The following is a 26,552-nucleotide window of genomic DNA, read 5'->3' on the forward strand; positions in this document are numbered from 1 at the left end:
CGATACTTTCTAGTATTTGTGACTTCACTGACATTAAAACCATGATAAGCCTTTCTTGTGTCATTGTGCTCTTGAGATAGCTTTTGATGAACTCTAGCTTTAAGAATGATCTCTCACATGACGTAATGGAAGTGGCCTGAGTTAGCAGTATTCGGAGGAGGTTGCAAAGTTTGAGCACACGTAATTACCATATGAAGCCTGTTTCCTCAATATGTCTATTGGTGGTTGTATTACTGGTTTGTTGATGAAAAGTGCTCGTGCATCAATGACATCATTGAAAAAGCGATTTGCCATTTATTTCATCATACAAACAGGAAAAGTAGCACAGTTTGTCATAAGCGGGTCTTCATCTAACAGGTGTATTGGTTCAAGAAGAAACCCAAAGGTATCCATTTTTTCCCGACCTTTTAAATCACTCTTCATCTCCATATGAAATCTGTCCAGCACTTCTGTCGCAACACGTTTGAATTGCAGTTCTATTGACAGTCCTACATTATAACTCAACTTCCCATCAAGTCTTTTCTTTCTTCTGGTTGTTTTGATTACAGGGAATCCATAGTATTCACTACCTTCTTTTGCTTTTTCGATGGATTGGTTTTTTGTCAGTTTCTCATCATTTTGCAGAAAGCATTAAAGGGTACTAATTTCTTTAGCAGCTTCCCGTATATGCAGTCCAGACTTTTGTAGTTCCTTCTGAACTATATTAATTGGGCGCAAGAGCTTTGACCAGAATTCAAGATAGGCAAACAATTCTTAATTTTCCACTGCATGAAGAAGATTCTGTGCTAATATTATATGGTATTACGTCATTGTTGGTTGTTTATGTTTTGCGCGCAAGAAAAAGGATTCAGAGTATACAAAAGTGGGAAAGATCCATATCTCGTTATGCTCGAGTATAGAAATACTCCGATAAGTGGACTGTCGTATTCACCATCACAACTGTTGACGAGTAGAAGACTCAGGGAATCATTCCAACTGATCCCAAACTTTTGAAACCATCGGTAGCTGAAAATGCAGAGACATTACTCAACGAACGTCAGATGAAAAGCAAAGTGAAATACAATGCAAAAGCAAGACTACCTAAAGATTATTCTGTCGGAGAGTTCGTCTAGGTCAAACATGACAGAAAGCAGTTGTCATAAAAAACATTCAGCACCCAGATCTTACATCATAAAGACAAACGGAAAAACATACAGAAGAAATCAACGCTTTTTGAATAAGAGCTTCGATGAAGACATCTCTGGGTACTATGATACCGATGGAGACAATGAACTAGAGATGGGAAACGAACCGAACCCGAACCGAACACACCGAACTCGAACCTCACTTATGACCGAACCGAACCGAACCCGAACTTTGAAACTGCTCGGTACGAACCGAACCGAACGAACCCTCCTTATCTTAACCGAACTAATTTTGCAATTTCTACATTTTTTTTTAGTTTAATAATAATAATAATAAAATACTTAAATATTTTATTTTAATTCTAATGATGCCATTATCCAAACATGGGACAGATAAAGGGGGTGGGGGTATTTTGGAAATTAAAGAAAAATAAAAGCGCGCGCTAGGTGTTCCCATGGGTTTTTCCATACGTGCCGACTCTCCCTGCCCCTGAATTTTCGCGGGCTGTTGGCAATATTTCTTTTGAACCGATTAGCCCGCCCTCTGAGTAGATCTAGTAAGTAGAAAGTCAATCAATATTGTCACTTTTATTGAAATGGCTGTTAGTTGAGAGTAGAATATTTTTGGACGACTATAGAGTGTAGATATAAATCTTCAATAAGTTCTTATGTATTCTAGTTTAAAATACATTTAATTATCTTCTTTTCATAGTAAAATCAGTTTAAAACGGAATCTCCTTTATAAATACTTAATATTAGAACTACTTAAAAAACTTAATATTTAATTACTAAATAACGGTATTTACATTTCTTTTTAGTGTTGTATGTTTAAAAATTGTGAAGTATTCCGTATAGGAATATTATTACTATTATTCTGGTTTGCATTATTGATCATCAGTATTTTTAATGCACCGGTGTGGGGATGGCGAGTACCTCGAATTGGGAGGGGTGGAAGTAACTTTCTGACAAATAGGGGTGTAATAGAGTGTGTGTGTGTGTTTCCTGGCGGCGGTAAGATGAGGTTAAGCGATTGATTGGTGTATGCATGTATGATGAGGATGATGAAATTAGAGTAATGCAAATGTGAAACGGCAGACAATTTTGAGAAATGAGTGTAAAGACGTTGTTTTGTGGTGAGCTAGATTTCGTTTAAATATCAGTATATTTCATTAATATTACATCTCTATCTCAAGTTAAATAAGTGAATATTGTAATAACAGTTACGCTATTGAGCTGCTCGCATAAGAAATTTCTTTTAAAGTTTAAGTAAAAATATAAAACGTCTTTATTGGTTCAATAAACTTCAATTATACTAGCTGTTTGTAAGCGACAAACCAACTAACAAGGGAAGGGGGCGCCGAAATAAATGTTTTCTTTTCAGTGTAACTTATCTGAATATTAGTAAAATTATATGTTTAAAAATTAAAATATATTAAGTAGGAATATCTTCTAATAAGACCTTGTTAAATTTAGACTGCTTTTGCGAGGCGCGTATGCAACAATGTGGGTCAAAACGTTTTGAAGAACACATTTTAAAACATCTCCGCTAGTGTGATTCTTCTGGATTTTTTGTCTCATAATAGTCGAATTTCTTCCGTCTATTGCTATTCATTATAATGACGACTTATGTATGAAAAAAAATTCGCTACAGAGACGTCTTAACACGAAGAATATTTTTGAAAAAAGATCACGCCTATTACAGAAGTACGTGTGCAATATGTAGGCCTACCTAGAATGTCCCTCACATAATACTATTGGTCAGGGCTGCTTCTTTATTACTAGATTTAATATGGCCCTCGACTTTTTAAAAAATAAGATGACTAGTGCGTTCTGTAAGAAAACATAAATATAAGCTTTTTAAAAATTCTCTCTTCTTACTATGAGATAAAGTTTAGAATACGCTTAGCGCCGCGTCCCGCACGGAATTAAACCCCTTGCCGACTTGAGCGAAAACCTGCCGCATCTTCCATTCTATCTCCTTGAAGAAAGTTTTACAACGCTTACAATTTATGTAGGCAACATTATTTCGGAAAAAAAAAACTGACCATAGGCCTGCTATATATAGGTGTGAGACACTGACTCATTAAGACATTTTTTACAACCCTTGAAATTTATGTAAGCAACATTATTTTGGAATGAGTATTGCCCATAGGCCTATTATAGGTTGCAAAGTATTTGTTTTATGAAAAATTCAAATGAAAGTGTTTTTATCTAATAGGCTACATTTCATTAAGCCTAATAACTTAATTTCGCTATTACATAATTTCATAACATCGAACCGAGCCGAACCCGAACTTTGGACCTGACCGAACCGAACCGAACCCGAACTATACTCGTCATCGAGCCGAACCGAACCCGAACTTAAATCTGATCGAACCGAACCGAACCCGAACTTTAAAAGTTGGGTTCGATTCCCATCTCTACAATGAACTGCAAACTGTTGGAACAAACGAAACAGACAGTTATAGACCAACGTCTAGAGAACTTGTTGTGCCAGTCAAGACAACCAGAAGTGGACGAATTGTTAAAGTTCCTAGTAGACAGGGCCGGCCTTAGGCCACTGCAGCCTATGCGGTCGCAGTGGGCCCCGCGCTTTCATGGGACCCGCGCTAATTCTAAGTGTACATTATTAAATTAAACCATTATAATGTATATTAAATAACAGGTTTTTCGTGACCTCCTAATTTTCTAGGGCCTCCAGGAAATCTCATGATAAAGTCCTGAACTTTTTTTGAATTTATTCAAATCTCCTGAAGAATAGACGAAATTGAAAATTTGGGGTGCCTATAAATAAAAAGTGGCATTGCGAGCTTTCATTTGATAAAAATTTATTGCAAAGACGAAAGTAGGCCTATTTTCTAATTCAAAAAAAAATAATTTTGACATTATGCTCATCCCTACCCAGACTAGGCCCCGCGCGATCCGTTTCGTATAGGGCCCCGCAAATGCTAGGGCGGCCCTGCTAGTAGATATCACTTTTAAGAACTTTAAAAGGAAGGGTGTGATAATAACTTCAAAAGGAATGATGTGCTAATATTGTATGATATTACGTCATTGTTTGTTGTTTTGTGCGAAAGCAAAAGGATTAGATGGAAATAAAAATAGAGTTTCCATTGGATTGAGGAAAGATGAATAGAGGGGTAATAACTTGAGTGTGAATTTTAATCTGAAATTATAGACGCCAAACCCGAATAATGGACTATTCTAGCATTATTAAGAATAACTTTTGGATCTGTTATACTCGATTCTGTAAATTTTGATTCCAGGTTAATTAGTGTAGCCATAAAATACTCGACATTTAGATCTATTATTAGTAAAGGTAACAAAATACATGGTATTCGCTGTATATCATGTAGTTTTATTCGTGGCAACAAAGTTTAAAATGTAAAACTAACTTTAAAAAAAACTTTGATCTCTGTGGGAAAAAATATTTTTCAAATGTCAACAAAGTCAACGTACTGATAGACCTAGATCTAGGTTTAGTCTTTGTGATAAATTTAATCCATAAATGTTGAAAAAAAAAGACACCCGTTGACATTATTTGCCAATCAAATATATTAATTTATGTATTTACAATAAATTTCGGACACCCATTTGGGGGCCCCCCCTAGGTGGGGGCCCGGGGGGATTTTAAAATTCTCCCCCCCCCATCCCCCCCCCTTAGTTACGCCACTGCTTTCTCCATTCCTTCATGACTTTTGCCTTGTTTAGAACCTCTTTTAATGGCATGCCCGTCCATTTTTTTATGTTGTCCTCCCATCGCTTCCTTTGTCTGCCTCTTCTTCTTTTCCTGGTACTGTTCCCTGAAGGAAGGTTTATGCGAGCCCCGAAGATCTTGTAATATGGCCATAGATTTTAAGTTTGCGTTTTTTTTTTACTATAGTTAGCAGGTCATTATGGGGTCCGATCGCTACAGTAACCCTGTCTCTAATCTCTTGGTTTGTGATGCGGTCTTTGAATGTGAAACCGAGGATCCTTCTGTAGCATCTCAATTCCATTGCTAGGATAGGGACAGATAAATTTTTTCAACCTTTTTTTTTTTTTTGTGATTTTCTACATTTTGGTCCGATGTTAGGGCGGGCCGAATAACACTATGTCACGGGCCGGATCTGGCCAGCGGGTCGTATTTTGGCAGCACTGATATATTCGACTTATGTAACTTCACTACAATTGGCATTCTGCAGTTTTTCAGTTCCTGCTTTAACTAATGGGGCAGGCAGAGGAAACAGAGGTGCGTGTCTTACAAGAGTTTCAAAGAGCTGCGGGGAGATAACTGTGTCACTTGATCTGCATGGGAGCTATGGGGAACTAGGTTCCACAACTGAGTCTCTTACCAGAGCACTACGTGAGGCCCACAACAGTCTCTTACCAGAGCACTACGGGAGGCCCATGCTTTCCTGTTCTGCAACCATTAGGAGTTCATCCAAGATTTATGTTGTCTAATACGTTTTGCATTTTTATACAAAGTTGAAGTATTAAAATTGAAATATTATGGACGCGTTGTTCAACCTTTTTCAAAACGTACACAATTTAGTTCACATATTACGGATTTCACACTTTTGTATTGTAACAGGTATTACCGAAGTTTTGCATAAAAGTAGCGAACCTTCAGCTTCGCTTTTATCTAAATTAATTATTGATGATTAAAAATGTCTCTTGACCTTACAGACGACAGTCCAGAGCTTGACAACACGACCAGGCGTAACGATACGTTATGCATTAAGGGCGTTCACATTTGACTGTTAAAAATATTTCTGCTGCGACAATTAAAATGTTTGAAATCAATTCTGACTCAGTTGTCTGCAACATCTATCTTCGGTAAACAATTTTAACATTTAAAAAAAGTAAATTCCATTGAAAAAAACAACTTTGTATGTGTCAAGTTTTACATGTTAGAATAGGCAAAAAAAAATATTTTCGATGGTCCGAAGCGACTCCTGACAAATTGTCAATCGATCCCCAAAGGGGTCTCGACCCACAGGTTGAGAACCCCTGAATTAGATGCATAATACAGGATTAGCGTAAAACAAGAAACCACTAGCTGGTCTTAAAAGAGATTTTGGTACGGTATCGTATGGGCTATTTTTAAAAAAAGAATACATTTTTCCTTTCTTAAAATTGTAGTTGGACCACAGTTTCAAGTTTAAGCCCATTTGTAATTATCATAACAAAGTACAAAGCAAAGCATCATAGAAAATCCTCCAAAGAACAGAACTAATGCTACACTCTTTTGAAATGTATTCAATAAACTGAACCATTGTTTACATTTAATTGTTGTTGTTTTTTTTGTTTTTTTTTTGTATTGTGGAATAGGGAGATACGGATTGGCCTCCCCTGAACTATTTATAAAACCCGTCGTCTTTAGAACAGCTAAGGCGTCTTTTACCTTAAGATAACAGATGACTAAATCTTAGGATGATGAATTTATTTGAAATTTCACCCACAACTTTAAAGAATAAACAAATACTGAGCTTGCTTTGTGAATAGTCCCAGTAGGTGCGGTGCTATGGTACGAATTAGGTCTATCTAGAAACCAGATAAGGAGAGAGAGAGAGAGAGAGAGAAAGAAAGAGGGTTGACGAGTTATTAAACTCTCGAACCCAAACGTTTATGAGCACACTGTATTACACGTGCTGCTGTAGTGTGGGGTGGGGTGGGGGGATGGAGGCTTAGTCTGATAACTTCACGGCTCAAGACTTGTGATACGGTATAGAAGAGTAATCAGTGACACTGTTTCAAATCTAGACCTGAGGAGTCTGATCGGCTTAAAGTTGTATTTTTACAAAGCTTATATAAAACTCACTCTGTCTGATTAAATTTGTTACGCGTTATTTCTCCCCCCCCCCCTCCCCCCCCCCCCCCATCCATTGGCTAGTTTGTACACTTATTCATTCTTCCTTACAAAACACGAATCAATCCAAAAATTAACATATCAATTTATTAATTAGTGGTAATTAATTAATTTTGTTTGATATAGAAAAAAAGGTAAATAAATCTTACAGAGTTGAGAATATGGTATATGCGCAGATCTTTCCCTTCTAATGGCTTTTTGTTTTTCTTTTTAACGTATTTTATATTTTTCTTGCTTTCAATATTTGTTTGTGTTTTAATATAAAAAAAACACAACGATCCCCCATTTTAACAGACACATTGAACATGACACAAAAACTTATTTATACAACCCAAATATGCCAACTCATACAAACACATAGACAAACACACACGCCCATATAACACATATACACACAACCATTTGAACTAAAAATCTCTAGATTTACTTTACTTTGTAGTCAGACGTAATTAGGCAAATATTCATTTCTTCTTTGGACAGATTTAGGAATAAAAATTTTAATAATATGTAGACCTTTCCTTACAGCCAAATGTTATCACAATAGAAGAAGATGCTGTTGGAGCAGAAGTAGGTACTATAGAATAGAGGTTATTTATTGTGTATGTTGAACTCTGCACTGGAAAATGTTTCTGGCTTGATCTTCCTCTAAAGTCAAGTCTAACATTTGTTGGTGCGCTTTCAGGCGGTCATATTGACACCACAACGTTTAAAAAATCAAGATCATAAAAAATAATTTCATTTCGTGAAAGTTCGTGCAAGAGAAAAAAAAGTTTCGATTTTTTTTTTACGATTTTTTTGGGAAAAAAAAGTCTCATCCGGAGTTAAGATTTCTTGTCGCAGACGATGTAAAATTTGGAACGGAAAACTGTAAGAAGAGGAACTCAAAAATCTTTACCTAATTTCTTCTGGTTAGCTTTCTAGGTTCACATTCTCCCTCCCATAAATCATTCCAACCAGCCTCCCATCAATCATTCCAACCAGCTTCCCGTAAATCATTCCAACCAGCCTCCCATCAATCATTCCAATCAGCATCCAATCAATCATTCCAACCAGCTTCCCATCAATCATTCCAACCAGCCTCCAATCATTTCAACCAGCCTCACATCAATCATTTCAACCAGCCTCCAATCATTTCAACCAGCCTCCCATAAATCATTCAAACCAGCCTCCCATAAATCATTCCAACCAGCCTCCAATAATTCAAACCAGCCTCCAATCATTTCAACCAGCCTCCCATCAATCATTCCAACCAGCCTCCAATAATTCAAACCAGCCATCAATCATTCCAACCAGCCTCCCATCAATCATTCCAACCAGCCTCCCATCAATCATTCCAACCAGCCTCAAATAATTCAAACCAGCCATCAATCATTCCAACCAGCCTCCCATCAATCATTCCAACCAGCCTCCCATCAATCATTCCAACCAGCCTCCCATCAATCATTCCAACCAGCCTCCCATCAATCATTCCAACCAGCCTCCATCTTTCCTTCCAACCAGCCTCCCATCAATCATTCCAACCAACCTCCCATCAATCATTCCAACCAACCTCCCATCAATCATTCCAACCAGCCTCCCATCAGTCATTCCAACCTGCCTCCCATCAATCATTCCAACCAGCCTCCAATAATTCAAACCAGCCTCCAATCATTTCAAACAGCCTCCCATCAATCATTCCAACCAGCCTCCAATAATTCAAACCAGCCTCCAATCATTTCAAACAGCCTCCCATAAATCATTCCAACCAGCCTCCAATCATTTCAAACAATCTCCCATAAATCATTCCAACCAGCCTCCCATCAATCATTCCAACCAGCCTCCCATAAATCATTCCAACCAGCCTCCAATAATTCAAACCATCCTCCAATCATTTCAACCAGCCTCCCATCAATCCTTCCAACCAGCCTCCCATCAATCATTCCAACCAGCCTCATCAATCCTTCCAACCAGCCTCCCATCAATCATTCCAACCAGCCTCATCAATCCTTCCAACCAGCCTCTCATCAATCATTCCAACCAACCTCCCATCATTCCAACCAGCCTTCCATCATTCCAACCAACAGCCTGTAATTTTTTTTTGTTAAACTTCAAATCTTAATATCCGGATGCGAACACTACCCATTCTTTCGATTCAGCGCGACGAATAAATTAAGAAAATGGGGAGAGGGGGGAGCTCTATAAAAGAAAGTCTGTAGTGACCCTTGCAGACGAAAGCAATAGGAGATAACCCGGTCACAATGTACTCTCATTGTTTTGACGTCTGGTCTACGTATAAACATGGACACTCCCCTGGGTAAATAGACAGAAAAAACTTTGTTTGAAACAATCTTCGTAATCTGTCACGTGATCTTGAGTTTTGGGTTTGACCGAGTTCAGAAAGTTGTTTTTTTTTCAAACAGGGAACATTAGCTAGTGACCGATGACCTCAGCTGAGTGTGACATATCAGTCCACACTAAATATTATAGACAATCTATATACGTTTTATAAAGAGGTTAGATATGTATTGGGTAATAAAATGAAGATTATTCAGGTTCCTGTCACGTTCCTCGCCTATTACTATCCGTTCCTCCCACACCAAGCAATGAATAAAGTGTAGAAAAAAAGGGGATTAATAAAGTGTAGAAATACGAGGAGGTAAGCGGTTACACTCCTGACTATTTCATTACCAAAATAGTTATTAAAATTTTTGTTACAAATTATATCTATTCACACCTTCTGTCACACAGGCACAAACTTAGTACGCGTTATCCCTTCCACGTATCCTCGGATCAAGTTGTAACTTTGCACAAAGATTCAATGTCATGAATCAATAAAAAAAAATCAACCAATTGAGTAGGCCTAATTGATTAGCAGTATTAAAAAAAATTTAGTTTGATATAGATAACTTAAGATAAGGGAAACCCGGAAACCAAATCTTGCACCATTGAGATACATGACTGTGTTTGTGCGGTTATTTCCCTTATATAGGCTTTAAAAAAATATATATATAATTAGCTTGTTTTATTGTAGAGCTAGTCCAGCGCCACCTAATGAGAGACTAACATGACCTTCAAGATATTATTTCAAAAGTATTTTACCTGGTGTTTACCTTTTAAATAGATACCTCCCTCCTTCCTCACTAACTCTCCCTCCCTCTCTCTCCCCTCTCCTTCTCTCTCTCACACACACACATACGAGTACTTGCATACACTCGATCTTATTTCTTAATTATGCTTTGATATGAGTCGATTTTGTTTTTCTTATCTTATAAATCATATCCGTTCCTTCAAAAGAGAATCCTTGCGTGAGTTGTGCATGTTAATTAGAGACTTGAACTCTTGACTGAGTCATTGCTAGGAAATTGTCGCCTGTTGCGAATAAGAGTGATTCGGATAACTGATTCGTTTACTTCTTGTTAGACATGACGATTACATATATATCCCCCCTTCACCTATTCCTCAGTCTGTTGAACCATTGGGGCATCACACTTTCTCCATCACACTTTCTCCATCACACTTTCTCCATGCCTCTTTTGCCCAGGTTCTAGATCTATAAGCCAACCAAGAGGCATCAAATTAAGGATAAACTTTCTCAGCAAAACAAAATATTATACAAAATTGAACAAACACAGACTAATGTATTTGAAATGTTAACTACACATTTAATTATTTGCTATTTTGTTAATTTCCTACGTACTTTCTTCAATTAAATGTCAGCTGTAGACCAGGTAGAATCAAATTTACTAGATTTGTATTAAATCTCTCAGGGCAATTTACTTGAACACGCCCACTTTCCTTTGAGTCACATGGTACATGTTGTTAGTTCATTGCCCAGTGTTCATCTAGACCTAGGGCTTGTAAATATAGCTCTACCTCTTGACTCCAGATAATCGTTCTACTTTAGTTTATTTCACAATGAATGTGTGTAGTGTCAGTCATCTTGAGAACACAACAACAGCATTGCGTCTTGTCAATTCTAATGACCACTGAGTAATGAAAGTGACGTCAATATTTTTTTATTCAATTTTCATCACTATCTAGTTAATTGTAATACTGTTATGTAAACAATATTATGGTCCTGTAGGCGCGCAAATTGCTCGTTCAGACGAAGAAATCGTCATCTCTAGTTGAAATGGTTGACGGTATGGATCAAAGGGTCTAAAAGAACCCTGGACATCATTCTTTTCCTCTCAAAGCAGAATCTGGCACTCAATGGGCATCGAGAACAAGACGAAGAAGAATTGCAAAGATTATTTCATAGGTTATTTCTAGTTGTTTGTGAAATTACTTTCCAAGTACGATACCCTCCTGAGAGTACATTGGTTTCGACCCAAGCAAATTCCAAATACGTATATCCCAACAAATACAAATCAAACTTATTTTATTATTGGGTGATTACAAGCCAAGTATTTCTCGATTATTTTGTCAGTACACATGACATCTGGATCAATTTTCCCAAATGTTAAGGTGACGTTGTCATGGACAATGACGGATTCTCTAGTCTTTCACTGACATCCTCTCAGGTATCTGCTAGATGATTCAATTCTCAATATTGTCTTTATCTGAATGTTTCTCACAATTGCGGTAAGCGCTACATATATGCTAGCGAATTTGTTTTTTTTCAGAATTTAGTGGCTCAAGAATTGATTGCGATCAATGAGGAAAATTGTGCGACTTATTTGGCAATTGATGGGTGAAACTGGCAATATCTTATCAATGAGTGCACATTAGTTCGGGAAGAAAAACAACATCTTTTTGCTGTTTTAATTTTTTTTTTATGATAAGGGGGAGGGTATCATGAGAACTGGACAATATATACCCTAGCTACGACACTGTTCTAAGTTATCTTATCTTATATAATACAGACGTTACCTCCAAAAAAAAAAGATGATTACGTCCTACGCGTCATGCATTTAGTCATGCATGTTAACCAATGATTTAAATTCTGCCAAGTCACTGGTTTTCCTGGCTAGCTCAAGCAACCCATTCCATGCTCTAATAGCACTAGGGAAGAATGAGTATTTGTACAAATTTGTCCTAGCATATAGAACGAGGAATGTGCCTTTATCTTTATATCTTTGTAAGTATTTTATTAGATTTTGTTTTTGTATTTGAAGATTATGGTTCAGTGTTTTATGTATAATTGCTACTTTACTTTTGAGTCTTCTGTCCTGAAGGCTTTCTAAATTTAATGATTTTACTAAAGGTGTTACTCTAGTCAAATGTGAATATTCGTTTGTTATGAATCTCACTGTTCTATTTTGTGTCTGTTCCAGTTTGTATTTTCTTGAGTTGAGGGGTCCCAAACAGATGATGCATATTCTATTATTGGCCTAACCAAGGTTAAATAACATTTTAGTTTTATGTTCTCATTTGATTTATAGAAATTTCTTTTAATAAACTCTAATGCTTTGTTTGATTTTTTGCTAGTTTCATCATCCATGACAATTTTTCATTTATTATAACACCTAGATATTTTGCGTTTTTAGTCTGTGTTACTGGTTTACCATGAATAAGATTAGTGGAATTTATTTGTTTAAGTTTTGTGTTACTCTTAATAACTGACATTGCTTTGAGTGGAAAAACATGCTCCAATTTGATTCCCATTTCTGTAATTTATCTAATTCTCTTTGTACAATTTCTGTATCTTGTGTTGTTTTTATTGTTCTATATATTATGCAATCGTCTGCAAATAATCTGACTTTTGTTCCTGAACTAATGCAATGTGGTAAATCGTTTATGTAAATTTAAAATAGTAGTGGACCTAAGGTACGTGTTACATGTCTGCAATTCTAATTCTACACTGATCAATAATATCTTAACATGTCACCCCAACAAGATCGATTGACATGGGTCTAGAATGCTTTCTCATCAATTTCAACTAGCTTACAACACATAGATCTAGACTCTAAATTACTCGAGAAAATACAGACACAATTTCCAAAGGAGGAATGTCAGACTGTAAAGAAGACCATTGAGTAGATGACTTTCCAGACAGCACACCCCAGCCATGTTTACTTGATACCTTGTAGGTCTATATACAGACAACGTAATTAGGTCAAAACTTTTTTTATTCTAGCGCAGAAATCTGCTCTTCACTGTAAGTAGTTCCTAATTGCAAGTAGTTCCACATGTAAAAGCCCAATGGCCCAAGTTATAACTTGCCAAGCATGTAAAAACATTATGTAGGCCCAGACAAAATCCTTTTGACGATAGATCTAGATCGCATGAGCTTTCAACAATCAGAACATGTCAAAAATTGCCTTATAGGTTGTATGAACTAACACACAGTCATCTATGTCTTGAAAGGTCCAGTAATTTGAAACAGACATAGACAGAATATATCCTATAAGATGTTCGTTAAAAACTAAAATTCAAGGTCTGTAAAGACTTATTTTGTATAATTTAATAGCTAGCGGCGCTAGCCGAATACGCTTTATTAATTTATTAATCAAACTAAAATCAGAACTTGTACAAGGTATCTAGCAGAAATATCTTAAGTGGTAAAAACAGTCATTACATTGGCCCAGTTGTGCCCTGCATATTTTTCCGCATCTCGTGCAGACAAAGCTGTTGTCTTTCAGAGACCATCTGCTGCCAGTTACTTTCCTCTATGCCAGTGAGTGCGAAATGGCGCCTGCGTTGATCTTTATAGCTCATACGGGTGTGAGGGGGGCATCTTTTTATGACGCCATCCTCTTAAACTTGTCTTTGTCTTTAAGATCGTCTTTGTCACGTGGTCCTGTCCCATGAGTAAAAAGTGTCCGCACCGGCCTCCGGCAGAACATCAAACAAAGCATCATGGTTCATTAGAATAGTTTTGTTTTTAAATCAATCAGACCACTATTAGACTTTGCTCTAATCTAACCACTATTAGACTTGCTCTAATTTAACCACTATTAGACTTTGCTCTAATTTAACCACTATTAGACTTTGCTCTAATCTAACCACTATTAGACTTGCTCTAATCTAACCACTATTAGACTTTGCTCTAATTTAACCACTATTAGACTTTGCTCTAATCTAACCACTATTAGACTTTGCTCTAATTTAACCACTATTAGACTTGCTCTAATCTAACCACTATTAGACTTTGCTCTAATCTAACCACTATTAGACTTTGCTCTAATCTAACCACTATTAGACTTTGCTCTAAAACCACTATTAGACTTTGCTCTAATCTAACCACTATTAGACTTTGCTCTAATCTAACCACTATTAGACTTTGCTCTAATCTAACCACTATTAGACTTTGCTCTAATCTAACCACTATTAGACTTTGCTCTAAAACCACTATTAGACTTTGCTCTAATCTAACCACTATTAGACTTTGCTCTAATCTAACCACTATTAGACTTTGCTCTAATCTAACCACTATTAGACTTTGCTCTTATCTAACCACTATTAGACTTTGCTCTAATCTAACCACTATTAGACTTTGCTCTAATCTAACCACTATTAGACTTTGCTCTAATCTAACCACTATTAGACTTTGCTCTAATCTAACCACTATTAGACTTTGCTCTAATCTAACCACTATTAGACTTTGCTCTAATCTAACCACTATTAGACTTTGCTCTAAAACCACTATTAGACTTTGCTCTAATCTAACCACTATTAGACTTTGCTCTAATTTAACCACTATTAGACTTTGCTCTAATCTAACCACTATTAGACTTTGCTCTAATCTAACCACTATTAGACTTTGCTCTAAAACCACTATTAGACTTTGCTCCTCTCTCTTCCCTACTCACGAATTTTTATTTCACGTTTCCTCATGATTGATTTAACAGTGTTCATTTCTATCCATAGGAGGCGCAGTGGCTGAGCGGTAAAGCGCTTGGCTACCGAACCGGGGTCCTGGGGTTTGAATCCTGGTGAAGACTGGGATTTTTAATTTCAGGATCTTCGGGCGCCTCTGAGTCCACCCAGCTCTAATGGGTACCTTACGTTAGTTGGGGAAAAGTAAAGGCGTTGGTCGTTGTGCTGGCCACATGACACCCTCGTTAACCGTAGGCCACAGAATCAGATGAACTTTACATCATCTGCCCTATAGAAAGGGGAACTTTACTTACTATTTCTATCCAAAACATGCATGTTTGGCACAGACTATTCACTTTGTATGTCAGGTATATTATTGTTCTTTAGTATTATATAATTTCTGTCCTAAGTGAAAATGAGACGCAGTTCTCGCCTCTCTCGGAATTGACCTAATTTAATTGGCTTTATATTTTTTTTTTAAAGTAATGCTTATCTAGACTAAGGATGTTCTTCCAGCGATACTTGACGAATGAAAGATGAAAGTGATGCTCTTATTAATGCTCTTTAGTGAAACGAAGCTAATGAAGTTGTGTAAGGGAGGGAGAGTTTTTTTCTTTCTTTCCATGATGCTCATTAGAATAAGACCTGGGAGAAGAAATAAAATGGCCTACATAGCTCGATATGACCCAGCTCGCAGAGAGACTCGCCTCTTAAATTAATTATGTTCACATTTAACATGTTTTCTAATTAATTCTAAATACTCCGGATGTCAGGCACCCTTAAAACAAGCCCCCGCCCCTTTCTCTTTCTCTCCCACTTTCTTGATCATTTCCAATCATTCTCTCTCTCTCTCTCACTCTCTCTCTCTCCTCTCTCTCACTCTCTCTCTCCTCTCTCTCATTCTCTCTCTCCTCTCTCTCTCTCACTCTCTCTCTCTCTCAGTTTCTCACTCTCTCTGTCTCTCTCCTCTCTCTCTCTCTCTCCTCTCTCTCTCTCACTCTCTCTCTCCTCTCACTCTCTCTCTCCTCTCTCTCTCACTCTCCTCTCTCTCACTCTCTCTCTCCTCTCACTCTCCCACTCTCTCTCTCCTCTCTCTCCTCTCTCTCTCTCCTCTCTCTCTCGCTCTCTCTCTCCTCTCACTCTCTCTCTCCTCTCTCTCTCACTCTCCTCTCTCTCACTCTCTCTCACTCTCCCACTCTCTCTCTCTCCCACTCTCTCTCTCCTCTCTCTCCTCTCTCTCCTCTCTCTCCTCTCTCTCTCACTTTCCTCTCTCTCCTCTCTCTCTCCTCTCTCTTACTCTCTCTCACTCTCTCCTCTCTCTCCTCTCTCTCTCACTCTCCTCTCTCTCTCTCTCCTCTCTCTCACACTCTCTCTCCTCTCTCTCACTCTCTCTCCCACTTTCTATCTTCTCTGTACAGCAATGAATACCAATATTGTAGTCATAGTTCAAACCGAAACAAAAACCCACGGAGTAGCAGCCCCTTAACAGAGGCACCTACTGCCTACGAAAAACACATTCACATCGTCATATTCTAAACTTTGTTTTAAACAAGTACATTTTTTAAATTGTTAGGTGCCATGAGTTCCATAGATGGAACCATGGGCGTAGCCGGGGGGGTTGGGGTGGAGTTGACCCTTCCCCCCCCCCCGAAATGGAATGTTGGGGGGGGGGGTGGAATCGGACTTGAGTGACTGATTTTTTTGCTTTGTTTCTGTTTATTTTAGTTGAGATTTTAATACTAAACCATCACTTGCCCCAGCGCAGCCAAGGGAATTTTGCAGTCAAATCTTCCTCTTCTATAAAACAAAACCCAAAAAAAAAAAAAAAAAAAACAATGCAAACGACTATCCCCAAATTTCAAGAGCTTAGCTAAGGAAGATTTTGATTTTAAAAACCCGTCCGAAATTTACGATAAAATTCCGTCTTCAATAGAAGACTATCCATTCATCAGTCACCAGATGATATGAGCGTAGCCAAAAGGGGTTTAGTGTTTACAACCACCTCCAGCGGGGTTTAGAGCTAAAAATCACCTATTCAATATAAAAAAAAGCAAACTACACACTCAAAATGCTATGAGCGTAGCCAAAGGGTTTTTGAATTTAAACTCCCCTTCAGCGAGGTTTGAAGCCAAAAAATACCCCTTCAATATATAATTAGAAGGCCAGTACACACAGAAGAAAAAAAAATATTTTGTACTAGAAACTTTATTCCTTAAGCCTTAAGGCGCGTGTGGTAGTTTAGCGTCCAAACATTAGAATTGTGATTGTGACTCGGCACTTTAAGGGTTAATCATTTGAATTTGAACCACACTTTGTTTGTGTCTGAGCACTCTAGTGCTAACTCTTACGCAGCCATTCATAAAACACACTTGCTCAGTTCACACATTCATAACTACCAAGGGCTCTCAGTTTGTTGTCAATGCACTCAATATCAGCAATAAAATAAAAATCAGAAAAGTTCCCTTCAGACCCTGCATCTATACGCCAGATGATGTAAAGGTCATCTGTTTCTGTGTCCGACGTTTAGCGGGACTGTCATGTGGCCTTTCCTTTCCATAACTAATGCCAGGTACCTATTAGAGTAGGGTGGACTCGGGGGGCGTTCTGACTAAATCCCAGTCTATATCGAGGACCCCCCCCCCCAAATCGTAAGTCAAGAGCCTTATCTTTCAGCAACCACGCCCCCCCCCCCCCAAATACCAACAATCAATGTTCAGTCAAAAAACAAGCCCACTATCACCACCTTCTCCCCGAGCTCTATACCCATTTCCTGTGGGTCTTTTCTAGCCATTACATTTTGATTTTACTTTATTATATTTTTATATGACGCTCAAACTTTAACGCTCATCTTTTTACCTTTGTAGGGGGGAAAAAACAACAAGAACCTAGATGTCAGCGTATCAGCCTCAAACTTTGTTTAACTCTTTCTCTCCGTAATTATTTACCACATTCTGGTGGAATCAACGCTGGTATCGTCAGTTAGGAGAGAAAGAGTTAACACGTCGTGATTTTTTAAACTAATCCAGTAATCTAATATAGATAATGTTAATCAAGCATTCTTGTTTTCTACGCTGTGTGGTCTTCTCAAATTGGTCTCATTCTCTGAGTCCATTATATACCCAGCCTGCCTCGCGAGCACAAATTATGGAAAGGGCGAGCACATGAATTAGGTTGAATGTTTGACCTTTCGACCTTTGTCAGTCTCACGTTTCTTCCCGCCCCTACCCATAGTACCTTATTCCACTTCAAGGCCCAATGGTATGCTATTGTAGGTAGACACTGACGCCCGGATGTTTCAGAGTGGAGCCAGAAACTATTGTCTCGGGATCTCGTCGTTTTTTGATGCTAATATTAGCAGTGCCGGAGATAACAATAATAAAAATAGGCACAGCACTTGGTGATCACATTAGAGACGATTAAGCTGACATTTTGCATAATTATTTCTTTTACCTGACAACACAAGAATCAATTTAAAAAATATTAGGTAATTAACTACTGGTAATTAATTATTTTGTTTGGTATCTTGAACAAGGGAAAGAAATCGCACTTGACAGATGTGGTGGTATAAGTTGAATTAGTCTCCTTGAGGACTCTTGAATCCTTAGTGAAGATTTTGTTTATGCATTTAAAAAAGCGATCATGTAAACATTCACAAAGATACTCCCGTTTTCCCTCCCCTTTCCCAACTGATCCAGACAAGTGATAGGACCATAGCGCATTGAGAAAGCTAAAGGTAAACAAAAACAATTGGTAAAAATATTTCTAATCGCACAGATTTATTATGTCACGATCTATGCTGAGTATTTGAATTGTTTATGTTTTCTTTGTTATAGCTACATTTTACATTGGAGAAAATTAGTAGCCTTCCAATTCAGATATTTCTTTGTTTATTATTTATTCGTATTTTTGGTGACGCCCATGTAAGTGACACCTCGTATCTTAATATTGTTCACATTCTCTCGATGACTACCTGTCCACTTGGCTCATGGACATTCATTATGTGTTCACATTTGTAGGCTAGGAGCCAATCACTGACTTCAAATAGTTTCGTTTCTTACCCTTCATGTAACTTCTATATTTCATTATTTTTATTCTTCCAATATTTCTCATCCCCAACCATTTCCAAAACACTATTACTTTTGAATCTCACAGGCAGGGCCGGTCTTAGGCCACTGCAACCTATGCGGTCGCAGTGGGCCCCGCGCTTTCATAGGCCCCGCACTAATTCTATGTGTAAATATTAAATTGCAAAATCTATACGAAAAACTCCTGGAAATTATTATTTATTAAAATCTCCTGAAAACTCATAAAAATCTCCTGAAAAATAGACAAAATTGTCATTAGTGGGTGTCATTTATTACGGAAAACGCAAATCCTACATGCGTTGAAAAAAAAAGACATTGTCAGCTTTCATGTAATAAAATGTAATAATCGGACGAGTTTTCACCTCCGAAAGTTTCAATACCTTATTTACTTTTATAGTCACTGGCATATAAATATGCCATAGGTTGCAAGGTTCGTAAAGTAAAGTTAATTTGATCGCAATTTTGTACTTAGTAAAGAATGAATAAAATGCAAAGTGGAATTTTTTCTAATACAAAATCTTAATTTTCACTTATTATCCTTATTGCCACCCAGACTAGGCCCCGCGCAATCAGTTTCGCATAGGGCCACGCAATTGTTAGGACCGGCCCTGCTCACAGACCAAAGAGTTGAAGAACAAATACATTCATTGATAAAAACGATGTAATCACGAAAGAAGAGCTTTACAAAAAGTATCTCAGACTAGATTTTTTAAAATAAACTAACATAAAGTAACCTCAAGACAAAAGTACAGGTGTGTTTACTGAGGTTTGACCAAACACCACCCAAACTATGTAGGCACATGAAATGACTCGCAGATATCGGGACGAAGAAGATGGATAAAGATGTCGCTTCTCTTAAGGAAATCGGAAACTAAGATTAACATATCAGAGTTTCCATTAGCTGCGAGCGACCAGCAGAGATCGATCCTTAACCCTGACAAGCACTGATGTCACAAGGAGGAAGAATGAAGGCAAAGTCTCTCTCTCTCTCTCTCTCTCTCTCGTTCTCACACAAACTCTCGCTCACTCTTTCATGTACTAAACATCGGACTCGCCTCACTCTTTCTGTAAAAAAGTTTTCATTACTTTCCATGTGACGGTAACACAAACGAACATCTAGAGCTAAGTCTTCCCATCGGCCCGTGTTCACGTCCTAAGTAAAATAGAATCGATACTTATTTTGGTCACAATCTCTTCATGTTGGTATAGACATACTTTCATAGACTCAAGCTGTTTGGACACCTAGACTGAATACCTCTATAGACTCAATAGAAATCTACTGTTTGGACACCATGTCTGAATACCTCATAGACTCAATAGAAGTCTGTTGTTTGGACACCTAGACTGAATACCTCTATAGACTCAATAGAAATCTACTGTTTGGACACCATGTCTGAATACCTCATAGACTCAATAGAAGTCTGTTGTTTGGACACCTTGTCTGAATATTCTCATAGACTCAATAAAATCTGCTGTTCGGACACCTTGTCTGAATATTCTTATAGACTTAACAGAAGTCAGTTTATCTTAACATCCTTTTTGTTTTATTACTGTACACCTTCAAATCTAATAATGTAACTCTTATATCAACCACTTTTCTAATTCATGACATTGCATCTATTCACAGGTAACTCTTGAATGTGTTGAAAAGTTTGGACATGAGGTCACGTGGATAATTTTCAAAGGTGACGATCGGCAATAAATGGCATCACTGCGTTTCAAACGACAAAAGTAGCTTCCTGTTGACTCTATGAAAGAACTACTTTTAGTTTTCCCGCTAAAATAATGTGTTGAACCAGAGTAGCTGTCCACTCCACCATGAGCACGACCTGTATAGGAAAGCTGTGGGTGGTGACGTCCTTTGCTGCGTCCATAGCATCGGCCGTGGGCTATTACTTCCCTTACTGGCTGGAAGGCTTCTACATTCACGAATCAGGACTTCGGCATCCGATGTACTTCGGCGTTTTCCGGAGGTGCTCGTACCCTCAGCTTCGGGAGGACGGCAATGTCGCCATCGTTGACGAGTGCGGACGTTACACAACATTCGAGGACATTCCAAGTTTATATTGGCAGGTGGGTAATTGATAGTTTGATTTGACTGATGTCAAGTAGGATTCTTATTTTACAGGACTTGTTTTCATCTGTAGACCGTATGGTTTTACTATTTCAAACAATCAAATAACATTTTATTCAATGCAATTGTTGATTCTTAAAAGGTGTTTAATTTCATGACTATGTCAGACTATTTTTTTCCAGATCAGCACAATAACAGTTGGCATAGGAGCGTGCTTAAGTCTTCTTCTGTCATTGACCGCTGTAGTCACGCTGTGTGTCAGTGACATCATCACTGTTCGAGTGGCTAGGCTCACTGGCGTAGTCCAGCTTTTTGCGGGTAAGTGATGTCAGAGGTGTGTCTACTATTGACATATGTGTCTTAGCCATAGACATAAATAAATATAGACTGGCCGATAAAAGAGTTTTATGAAACGAAAATTTGGGACTTGCAATTTTGTGTACTTTATTATACAGCAGTGTAGTTTTGTTTAATCTCTAAGACTGAAGATTATGCAACTTTTCAGAATTCGGAAATCCGACGACAATAGATATACATGTTTTCAAGTTACATGAAGCTATTTCCTTTTTCCAGTCTATATTTATTTATGTCTATGGTCCTAGCCTTCTATATGGGAAACGTGACGCAACAGACTCTGACTAGACTCAAAATGCTTTTAGTAAACTCTAGACTCAAAAAATGAAAATCATTGACTGTTTTAAAATTTAGATATAATGTCAAGTAATTTGTAACATTAATAGATTGAATTGTCAATTAATTCTACATTATTTAACAAAACAAACTTTATATCAACTCACGCTATTTCTCCCACACTCATTCTCGGTTCAAGTTGAAACATTCCACAATAATTTATTGTACCTAACAAAACATGAGGCGCGGTGGCCGAGCGATAAAGCGCTTGGCTTCCAAACAGGGGACCGGGGTTTGAATCCTGGTGAAGACTGGGATTTTTTATTTCGGGATCTTCGGGAGCCTCTGAGTCTACCTTGTTTACATCATCTGCCCTATAGACCACAAGGTCTGAAAGGGGAACTTTACTTTTTAACAAAACATGAATAAAAAAAAATACTCTGATAATTAATTGGTAATTAATTATTTTGTTTGATATCGAAAAAGGGAAATACATTCTACGTTATTGTTTGATATAGTTAGAAATGGGGATTTTTTTCCCCTAAGATAAGCTTTCTTTTTTATTTCTAAGAGTCTCTTTATATTTTGCTTGTTTTAGCTTTATTGTTAAGTAACTGATGCGTTATTTGGAGTTGTTGTCACTTTGGATAACGTTGACGTGACGTAGAGTGACGTAGTGACGTAGAGTGACGTAGAGTGACATAGAGTGACGTAGAGTGACGAAGAGTCATATTCAAAGCTGCTAACTCTAGACAGTCTCGACACTGACCCCAAAACAACATTATTGACGAAAAACTGTTTAGAGATCTGCCTGATCTAGAAACCCCTGCGCATTTTATCTCAGACTAACTCTCCGAACCTTCCAACATACAAAATGAGATCGCAGAAGAAAAGGAACAAAATTGTCGCTTAACCGGTGAATGATTTTAGACTCATTAGCCCAGTGACGCCCAACCTAATTCAAGCTGCGGACCAATTTAATTCCCAACGCTCGTGTCGCGGGCCACATGATCAAAAAGGTACAAAAAAGAAACTAAAATTGACCTAAAATAATTTTATTAGACAGCTATGAATCAAGTGCTTATTACTTATATTAATTAATAGGATATCTGAAAGTTATCTTTTTTACGCTTTCTCTACTTACAATGTTAGCAAAATTATAGCTAGCTAGCCAGCTATTCATTTTTTGGGGGTCTCTTTTTGGTAAATATTCCCATCGATATTGCGATTTCTAAGCGTAGTTTAAAAATCTTTTTATTCGTGGCTCAAACCAAGAATGACGTCATAATTGTTTTATAATGTCGTTGTATGTTTTAAAAAAAATAAAAATAGCCACACTTTCTTTACAAATCAAATATGTTGGCTTATTATCATGTTCCACAAACAAGTAAAGATCGTTCAACTTTTCCTGGTAGATTCTAAATTCAGAGTCCACTTGTAATTTCTTCGGCTCTCCCATTTCATAAACGTAGGCTACAAATGTCAAAGGTCATGGTACGAATTCATCAGAGGGCCCTAACGTAGGTATGATACATTTTTCAACATTTTTATTTAGGCTCTTTGTGCCGACGTTTCGGCGGGCTGAACGGAACCACGTCGCGGACTGAATCTGGCCCGCGGGCAGTATTTTGGGCATCACTGCTTTAGCCTATCAAGAAATCGATGTTATTTAGTTTCATTATCAAGAAATGGGTGAATTATTTAGACTCATTATCAAGAATTATTTAGACACCGTGACGTCGCCGTGTCAAGTAATTGCAGGCTGAAGATACTTCATGTTTTTTTTCAAATGGGATTTTAGTTAAACTTCATAAACTTAATAAACTTAATATGTAGTCTCAATCAAAACATGAGAACAATGCTGCAGCAGAGCGAATCACGTGGTTTCTACTTCACGTGGCTGTGCAAATCCAAATATTGTCATTGGTTAGAATTGTTGGCACGTGCTTTGAAACCCAGTGGCGTAGCAAGGTACCCGTGGGCCCGGGTTCAAGAACATTTTGGTGGGCCCGGGTTCAAGATCATTTTGGTGGGCCCCCCTCCAGCCAATAAGAAAAATTTAGTGTGTGACAAAAATGAGTAATCTAAATGCAAAGACATTCCAATGTAAAGATCCTAACTTAAAAAAAAAAAGTTATTCGAATAGATGGTTTTAAGGTCATACGGTGTGAATGAGTGGGCATTGGCATCGTATTGGTTTCAAAATCAACCATCGCTAGAAAAGAAAAAACAAACAAACAAAAAAACTTGTGTGACAGGCTCGAGCTAAATGGGAGATGGCATAAACACGGCTAGATGTTGGACCGATTTAATGTTGGAAATCAAGTGCCAGTTTTCTTGTGACTGAATTAGAGACAGTATTATAAGCGCAGATTCTTAAAAGCACGGGATAAAACGATATTATTAATTAATATCTATTCGTTTTAAGAGGCATTAGGAAATAATATGTAAGCATATAGTTTAAACATTGGACTATTAGTGTTAAGTTAAATTTTAATTTAGGTGATGGCCAGAGACTGTAGATGTATACGACGTAACCACTGCCTGCTACACAAGTAAATATCACTCCAGTACTGCGACGACTATAGGACGTAACCACTGCCTGCTACACAAGTAAATATCACACCAGTACTGCGAGGACTTTAGGACGTAACCACTGCCTGCTACACAAGTAAATATCACACCAGTATTGCGAGGACTTTAGGACGTAACCACTGCCTGCTACACAAGTAAATATCACACCAGTACTGCGAGGACTTTAGGACGTAACCACTGCCTGCTACACAAGTAAATATCACACCAGTACTGCGAGGACTTTAGGATGTAACCACTGCCTGCTACACAAGTAAATATCACACCAGTACTGCGAGGACTTTAGGACGTAACCACTGCCTGCTACACAAGTAAATATCACACCAGTACTGCGAGGACTATAGGACGTAACCAATACCTGCTACACAAGTAAATATCACTCCAGTACTGCGACGACTATAGGACGTAACCAATACCTGCTACACAAGTAAATATCACACCAGTACTGCGAGGACTATATGACGTAACCACTGCCTGCTACACAAGTAAATATCACACCAGTACTGCGAGGACTATATGACGTAACCACTGCCTGCTACACAAGTAAACATCACACTAGTACTGCGAGGACTTTAGGACGTAACCAATACCTGCTACACAAGTAAATATCACACCAGTACTGCGAGGACTATATGACGTAACCACTGCCTGCTACACAAGTAAATATCACACCAGTACTGCGAGGACTATATGACGTAACCACTGCCTGCTACACAAGTAAACATCACACCAGTACTGCGAGGACTATATGACGTAACCACTGCCTGCTACACAAGTAAATATCACACCAGTACTGCGAGGACTATATGACGTAACCACTGCCTGCTACACAAGTAAATATCACACCAGTACTGCGAGGACTATATGACGTAACCACTGCCTGCTACACAAGTAAACATCACACTAGTACTGCGAGGACTTTAGGACGTAACCAATACCTGCTACACAAGTAAATATCACACCAGTACTGCGAGGACTATATGACGTAACCACTGCCTGCTACACAAGTAAATATCACACCAGTACTGCGAGGACTATATGACGTAACCACTGCCTGCTACACAAGTAAACATCACACTAGTACTGCGAGGACTTTAGGACGTAACCAATACCTGCTACACAAGTAAATATCACACCAGTACTGCGAGGACTATATGACGTAACCACTGCCTGCTACACAAGTAAATATCACACCAGTACTGCGAGGACTATATGACGTAACCACTGCCTGCTACACAAGTAAATATCACACCAGTACTGCGAGGACTATATGACGTAACCACTGCCTGCTACACAAGTAAACATCACACTAGTACTGCGAGGACTTTAGGACGTAACCAATACCTGCTACACAAGTAAATATCACACCAGTACTGCGAGGACTATATGACGTAACCACTGCCTGCTACACAAGTAAATATCACACCAGTACTGCGAGGACTATATGACGTAACCACTGCCTGCTACACAAGTAAACATCACACCAGTACTGCGAGGACTATATGACGTAACCACTGCCTGCTACACAAGTAAATATCACACCAGTACTGCGAGGACTATATGACGTAACCACTGCCTGCTACACAAGTAAATATCACACCAGTACTGCGAGGACTATATGACGTAACCACTGCCTGCTACACAAGTAAACATCACACTAGTACTGCGAGGACTTTAGGACGTAACCAATACCTGCTACACAAGTAAATATCACACCAGTACTGCGAGGACTATATGACGTAACCACTGCCTGCTACACAAGTAAATATCACACCAGTACTGCGAGGACTATATGACGTAACCACTGCCTGCTACACAAGTAAACATCACACTAGTACTGCGAGGACTTTAGGACGTAACCAATACCTGCTACACAAGTAAATATCACACCAGTACTGCGAGGACTATATGACGTAACCACTGCCTGCTACACAAGTAAATATCACACCAGTACTGCGAGGACTATATGACGTAACCACTGCCTGCTACACAAGTAAATATCACACTAGTACTCCGGGTTCAAGAACATCTTGATGGGCTCCTCTCCAGCCAATAAGACAAATTTAGTGTGTGACGAAAAATGATTAAACTAAATGTAAAGACATTCCAATGTAAAGATCGTAACTTTTTCTTTAAAAAAGTAATTATGTCATAACGTTTGATTCAGTTAGGACTGCATATAAGTAATAGTGTCTTAAACGTCAATGTTTTTACTTCTTAACAGAGTTAAACGACTTACAAGTGTTTCAAATGAACAAACAAATGTTCTTCCTAAGTTCTAATGTGGGCTCCAACTGGCCTTGAGGCATGGCCCCAAGCGTAATGAGCTCCTTCGCGCCATGCTTGCTACGCCACAGCTGTGGGCCCCTATTGCTTGTGGACCCGGGTTCATTTAACCCCCTCGCGCCATGGATGCTACGCCACTGTTGAAACCTTGACTTAGAATATTACTAGCA

General features: G+C 38.2%; 1 protein-coding gene across 1 annotated transcript in view; it reads left to right on the forward strand.

Moving 5' to 3' along the window:
- The window catches only part of LOC106070981 (LHFPL tetraspan subfamily member 6 protein-like), a 35,664-nt gene that overhangs the window by 4,146 nt on the left and 4,966 nt on the right, over positions 1-26,552 (forward strand). The window contains exons 2-3 of the mRNA XM_056012138.1: positions 20,428-20,873; positions 21,057-21,192. Coding sequence (XP_055868113.1) covers positions 20,619-20,873; positions 21,057-21,192 — 391 coding nt within the window. The 5' untranslated portion in view covers positions 20,428-20,618. The remainder of the gene's footprint in view (positions 1-20,427; positions 20,874-21,056; positions 21,193-26,552) is intronic.

The sequence above is a fragment of the Biomphalaria glabrata genome, chromosome 15, assembly GCF_947242115.1.
Source record: "Biomphalaria glabrata chromosome 15, xgBioGlab47.1, whole genome shotgun sequence".
Lineage (NCBI taxonomy): Eukaryota > Metazoa > Mollusca > Gastropoda > Planorbidae > Biomphalaria > Biomphalaria glabrata.